This window comes from Galeopterus variegatus, unplaced genomic scaffold (genome assembly GCF_000696425.1).
Source record: "Galeopterus variegatus unplaced genomic scaffold, G_variegatus-3.0.2 Scaffold11248, whole genome shotgun sequence".
Classification (NCBI taxonomy): Eukaryota; Metazoa; Chordata; class Mammalia; order Dermoptera; family Cynocephalidae; genus Galeopterus; species Galeopterus variegatus.
In genome coordinates, this window is record NW_007737359.1 from 16765 (window position 1) to 23138 (window position 6374).

The window sequence follows — 6374 nt, forward strand, 5'->3', positions numbered from 1 at the left end:
GACCCCGAGCTAAGCAGGCCTAGGACGCTGGGAGGGAGCGGGGCAGGCACTGGCCGGCGGAGGACAGCTCTGCCACTCTGTTTTTCTTTGACGGGACTCTGAGGTCCCCCTCCCCCTGCGAGGGGTCAACGCCCCAGTGAGCTAAGCAGGCCTAGGACGCTGGGAGGGAGCGGGGCAGGCACTGGCCTGCGGAGGACAGCTCTGCCGCTCTGTTTTTCTTTGACGGGACTCTGAGGTCCCCCTCCCCCTGCGAGGGGTCAACGCCCCAGCCACCAGGCCCTGACCTGAAAGGGCTCGATAAGGACAAAAGCAGGAGCCCGTCGACCAGCTGTCACCTGTGTGTCCAGTGTGAGGCTGGCTGGAAGATGCTCCGAACTCTGGCCACGGCCAGTTCAGTCTGGGGGCCCCGAGTGGCAGGCAAAGTGCGGACCATGGCCTCTTACCAGCTGCTGGTGGCCCCCCCAGAGGCCCTGCTGAAGCCCCTCTCTGTCCCCAACCGGCTCCTGCTGGGGCCCGGCCCCTCCAACCTGACTCCGCGCGTGCTGGCGGCAAGCGGGCTGCAGATAATTGGGCACATGCACAAGGAGATGTTCCAGGTAGGACCGAGCTGGCGCTGCCCATCTGCCATCTGGTGGGGGTGGCTCGTCCCCTGAGCTGCTCTTCCTGAGCGGGGTGCCCGTCCTCCTCAGGTGATGGACGAGATCAAGCAAGGCATCCAGTATGTGTTCCAGACCAAGAACCCCCTCACGCTGGCCATCAGTGGCTCAGGACACTGCGCCCTGGAGGCTGCCCTGATCAACCTCCTGGAGCCGGGGGACTCCTTTCTGGTCGGGGCCAATGGCATCTGGGGGCAGCGGGCTGTGGACATCGGGGAGCGCATTGGTAAGGGAGGGCGCAGGGTGGGGTGAGTTCATCGCTCCGTCCTTCCAAGGCCTCCTCCGCCAGCCACCAGGCACCAGCCTTGCCCCTCCCTGGTGAGCACCTACCCCCCTGTGCCCTCCACGCACCCACCCCCCACCAGCCTGCTTCCTCCTCCAGGTGGGCATCAGGGTGCCCTGACAGGGCTGGAAGCACAGCAGATGCCCCGATCCCCTGGTCCCCCAGCCTTTAGGAGAGCTGTTTCTGGAGTGTGTAGGGGCGACAGCACTGCAGGGAAGCCTCTGGTCTGAGCACAAACCCTAAGGGTCCCCCAGCTCTCCAGGGTCCCCAGGCATCAGCTCTGCTCCATGGCAGGACGGGGTTTCAGAAGCCGACCCTCTCCCCTAATCTCAGTTTTCTTTCTGGAGCCTTGGTGTAATCCACACGGTGTGGAGGTATGGACGGAGTTTTCACCTCCAGATGAGATTTCCTGAGAGACAAAAGTCAAGAGCAGGAGCTCACACTGGGCTTAATGATTGACCGTGGCATTTGGAGACATTCTGCTTGGTCAGCTCCACAACAGCCATGCTGGTTAATGGACAACCCCTGACAGCCTAAGAGGGTCCTGGCCCCTCACCTGGTCCCGTTCAGCCCACATCCTGTTTTCAAGAGGAACCAGGGCTGGGCAGAAGCCGAGCGAATGTCAGGACACCCAGGGTCCAATGCCCGAGGAGTGTGGCCTGGGCAGTGCCCTCCCCAGTCCCCACCCTGCACCCCCAGCTCAGGCTCTTTCCTAAGGCTTGGGTGGTCCTGGGGTCTCCTCCTTTCCTACGACTCTGGCCATCAGCTGTGCATAGGATGCTGGGGGAGGCGTGGGGCAGCGTGGCCAGGTACAGTCACATGTTTACAGTTCACATGATGAGCTCTGCAGTGGAGTGGCACAGCCCCAGCCTGGTTGGGCTCAGGGAAGGCGGCCTGAGGACGGGCATTTGAGTGGATCTTGAGGCCAACTCTCACTGGGCACCCCAAGCCTCGGCTCCAACATCCACGAGGCCAGGATGGCACTGGCTCTGCAGAAGAGCGGCTTTCCCGGAGCACATGGCACCTTCCTCTTTGGCCCAGCGGGGAGGTGCCAGGGTGGGCACGCTCCTGCCCTCACAGGGCCCATCTACTCAGGATGGATTCTGGTCCCCAACACTGGCCACTCACTGCTCACTCTGTTCCTGCCCCAGGAGCTCACGTGCACCCGATGATCAAGGACCCTGGATACCACTACACACTGCAGGAGGTGGAGGAGGTATGAGNTGTGTGTGTGCCAGTGTGAGTGTGTGTGTGTGAGTGTGTTAGCAAGTGTGAGCATGTGTGTGTGTGTGTGAGAGTGTCTGGGAGAGTGTGTTTGAGAGTGTGTGAGTGTGGAGTGTGTGAGTGTGTGTATGTGTCAGTGAGTGTGTGTGTGTGAGTCTGTGTTTCAGTGATGTGGGTGTGAGAGTGAGCGTGTGAGTGTACGTGTCAGTGAGTGTGTGTTTCAGTGAGAGTGTGTGAGTGTGAGTGTCCATGCGCATGCATATTGCTGGACTGAGCCTTTCCATCAGCTGAGCAGGGGTTGACAAACTACAGTCCCTGGGCCTCATCTGGCCCGCTACCAGTTTTTCTTTGTAAATAAAGTTTTATTGGAACATAGCCACACCCACCGCAGCTGCTTTCAAATCACAGCAGCAGGGTTGAGTGGTCACAACACAGACTGTACAGCCTGCTGAGCCTGAACTACTTACTCTCTGACGCTTTAAGGAAAACTGTCCAGACCCTGAGCTAAGCAGGCCTAGGACGCTGGGAGGGAGCGGGGCAGGCACTGGCCTGCGGAGGACAGCTCTGCCGCTCTGTTTTTCTTTGACGGGACTCTGAGGTCCCCCTCCCCCTGCGAGGGGTCAACGCCCCAGCCACCAGGCCCTGACCTGAAAGGGCTCGATAAGGACAAAAGCAGGAGCCCGTCGACCAGCTGTCACCTGTGTGTCCAGTGTGAGGCTGGCTGGAAGATGCTCCGAACTCTGGCCACGGCCAGTTCAGTCTGGGGGCCCCGAGTGGCAGGCAAAGTGCGGACCATGGCCTCTTACCAGCTGCTGGTGGCCCCCCCAGAGGCCCTGCTGAAGCCCCTCTCTGTCCCCAACCGGCTCCTGCTGGGGCCCGGCCCCTCCAACCTGACTCCGCGCGTGCTGGCGGCAAGCGGGCTGCAGATAATTGGGCACATGCACAAGGAGATGTTCCAGGTAGGACCGAGCTGGCGCTGCCCATCTGCCATCTGGTGGGGGTGGCTCGTCCCCTGAGCTGCTCTTCCTGAGCGGGGTGCCCGTCCTCCTCAGGTGATGGACGAGATCAAGCAAGGCATCCAGTATGTGTTCCAGACCAAGAACCCCCTCACGCTGGCCATCAGTGGCTCAGGACACTGCGCCCTGGAGGCTGCCCTGATCAACCTCCTGGAGCCGGGGGACTCCTTTCTGGTCGGGGCCAATGGCATCTGGGGGCAGCGGGCTGTGGACATCGGGGAGCGCATTGGTAAGGGAGGGCGCAGGGTGGGGTGAGTTCATCGCTCCGTCCTTCCAAGGCCTCCTCCGCCAGCCACCAGGCACCAGCCTTGCCCCTCCCTGGTGAGCACCTACCCCCCTGTGCCCTCCACGCACCCACCCCCCACCAGCCTGCTTCCTCCTCCAGGTGGGCATCAGGGTGCCCTGACAGGGCTGGAAGCACAGCAGATGCCCCGATCCCCTGGTCCCCCAGCCTTTAGGAGAGCTGTTTCTGGAGTGTGTAGGGGCGACAGCACTGCAGGGAAGCCTCTGGTCTGAGCACAAACCCTAAGGGTCCCCCAGCTCTCCAGGGTCCCCAGGCATCAGCTCTGCTCCATGGCAGGACGGGGTTTCAGAAGCCGACCCTCTCCCCTAATCTCAGTTTTCTTTCTGGAGCCTTGGTGTAATCCACACGGTGTGGAGGTATGGACGGAGTTTTCACCTCCAGATGAGATTTCCTGAGAGACAAAAGTCAAGAGCAGGAGCTCACACTGGGCTTAATGATTGACCGTGGCATTTGGAGACATTCTGCTTGGTCAGCTCCACAACAGCCATGCTGGTTAATGGACAACCCCTGACAGCCTAAGAGGGTCCTGGCCCCTCACCTGGTCCCGTTCAGCCCACATCCTGTTTTCAAGAGGAACCAGGGCTGGGCAGAAGCCGAGCGAATGTCAGGACACCCAGGGTCCAATGCCCGAGGAGTGTGGCCTGGGCAGTGCCCTCCCCAGTCCCCACCCTGCACCCCCAGCTCAGGCTCTTTCCTAAGGCTTGGGTGGTCCTGGGGTCTCCTCCTTTCCTACGACTCTGGCCATCAGCTGTGCATAGGATGCTGGGGGAGGCGTGGGGCAGCGTGGCCAGGTACAGTCACATGTTTACAGTTCACATGATGAGCTCTGCAGTGGAGTGGCACAGCCCCAGCCTGGTTGGGCTCAGGGAAGGCGGCCTGAGGACGGGCATTTGAGTGGATCTTGAGGCCAACTCTCACTGGGCACCCCAAGCCTCGGCTCCAACATCCACGAGGCCAGGATGACACTGGCTCTGCAGAAGAGCGGCTTTCCCGGAGCACATGGCACCTTCCTCTTTGGCCCAGCGGGGAGGTGCCAGGGTGGGCACGCTCCTGCCCTCACAGGGCCCATCTACTCAGGATGGATTCTGGTCCCCAACACTGGCCACTCACTGCTCACTCTGTTCCTGCCCCAGGAGCTCACGTGCACCCGATGATCAAGGACCCTGGATACCACTACACACTGCAGGAGGTGGAGGAGGTATGAGTAAAACGTCCTCTTGGAAAAAGCCCACCACCCAGAGCTGAGCTGCCCCCAGCCACTTCAGCACACCGTGCCCAAGAGGGGTCCAGACAAGTCTGGCTCCTGCTGCCCAGATCTGCACCGTCCCTGGGGGAGGGGGGGTGTGCAGGGGGAGGGGTCCTGGCCCTGCCCCCAGCAGCAGAAGACCCTCTGGAAGGGCTATCTGGCCCCTGGGAGGCCCCTGCCCTAGCAGCTCTGCCCACAGCTGTCCCTCTGCTCCTCAGGGCCTGGCTCAGCACAAGCCGGTGCTGCTGTTCTTGACCCACGGGGAGTCGTCCAGCGGTGTACTGCAGCCCCTGGATGGCTACGGGGAGCTCTGCCACAGGTGAGCCTGTCCCCCCAGGTGAGACTCCCCCTGCGGCGGCAGTGCTGGGGGCAGAGCCGAGCACAGTGCAGAGCCAGGCTGGTGGGGGGTGTCCCTTTGGTGTGAGGGGTAGCAGGTGAGGCCGAGCTGCCTTCTGCCCACTCCCGGCCTCTGTCCCATGGGCACGTCTCGGGTCCTCTTTGCTCTGCACTGAGTCTGGGTGGGCTCCTTCCATCTGAAGATGACCCCAGGGCTGGGAGCAGGATCAGGTGACCAGGTGCCCCCACAGTGTCTTCTGCCCTCCCTGAGCCCTGCAGGAGATGCACAGGGCAGGCACTCGAGTGGAATCAGACGGGATCCCTCAGGGAAACAGGGACAGGGCCCCCTGTGACCCAGCAGTCCTGTCTATAGGGTTGACCTCAGGACAGAGGGAAGAAGCTCTCCACAGCCAGGGAGGGTCACCGTGGCAGGCCCCATCCGAGACAGCCTGCCCCATGGGACCGGCCCGTGCATACAGCTCACAAACGCCATCAAGGCTGACCCCAGCAGGGTCCAAACTGCGCCACCCGCGGCTGGCATGGGGACTTTTTACGCCTTTCCTTACAAGGAAACGTGGAGGTGGAGGAGGGAGCTGCCGCTCGGGCAGTTTCTGGACTCTGTCCTCTCTGAGCTCTGGATGCCCATCCAGCCTACTGTGGCAGAGGGAGGCCCAGGCCTCGTGCCACCAGGTCCCGCAGCCCACGGACCATCCACGCTCAGAGTCCTTCACGCACACCCGTGTGGGGACTCCGCGGCCGTGGCCAACGCCCTGCGGCTCCCTCTTGTTCTGACATGCGGGGCAGGGGAGAGGAAGAGCTGCAGGTCCCGGTGGATCCTGACAGAGTCCAGGAGGAGGCGACATGAGGGAGGCAGAAGCCCACTTCCTTGCCAGGCTTCTGAAGGGTGTGGGGGGCCCTCCAGAAGCCCCATCCATCCTGGCTAAGGTTTGAGCCTCAGGCCCCATCCCGCTGCCCTCTGCCCCACACCTCCTCCAGGTACAACTGCCTGCTCCTGGTGGACTCAGTGGCGTCCCTGGGTGGTTCCCCCATCTACATGGACCAGCAAGGTAAGGGTATGCCCCCGACAGCCCCAGCCAGGCTGCCGCTCAGCCGCTGGGCTCCAGGGCTGCAGAAGGCCCTGCTGGAAGGTTCTGCCTGACAGTGCCTGCAGCTCCACCGCCAGCCCACGCTACAGATCAGGGCCCTGACTCCACGAGGCCCAGGGGAAACACCAGCTCCTCACTGGGGCAGGACAGGCTCCATGGACTAGTCAGCCCCGCAGCGTTTCTGCTGGGCTGTCAGACCTGGA

At 62.3% G+C, this 6374-nt stretch overlaps 2 protein-coding genes across 2 annotated transcripts in view; both read left to right on the plus strand.

Moving 5' to 3' along the window:
* Positions 1-431: 431 nt before the first annotated feature.
* AGXT (alanine-glyoxylate aminotransferase) lies at positions 432-2161 on the plus strand. Its single transcript, XM_008594664.1, has 3 exons — positions 432-596; positions 690-882; positions 2091-2161. The coding sequence occupies exons 1-3, from the start codon at positions 432-434 to the stop codon at positions 2159-2161; spliced, it is 429 nt and encodes a 142-aa protein (XP_008592886.1).
* A 730-nt stretch (positions 2162-2891) lies between these two features.
* The window catches only part of LOC103610508 (serine--pyruvate aminotransferase, mitochondrial), a 9749-nt gene continuing 6266 nt past the window's right edge, over positions 2892-6374 (plus strand). The window contains exons 1-5 of the mRNA XM_008594661.1: positions 2892-3122; positions 3216-3408; positions 4617-4681; positions 4948-5048; positions 6062-6132. Of these exons, the coding sequence (XP_008592883.1) occupies positions 2892-3122; positions 3216-3408; positions 4617-4681; positions 4948-5048; positions 6062-6132 (661 nt within the window). The remainder of the gene's footprint in view (positions 3123-3215; positions 3409-4616; positions 4682-4947; positions 5049-6061; positions 6133-6374) is intronic.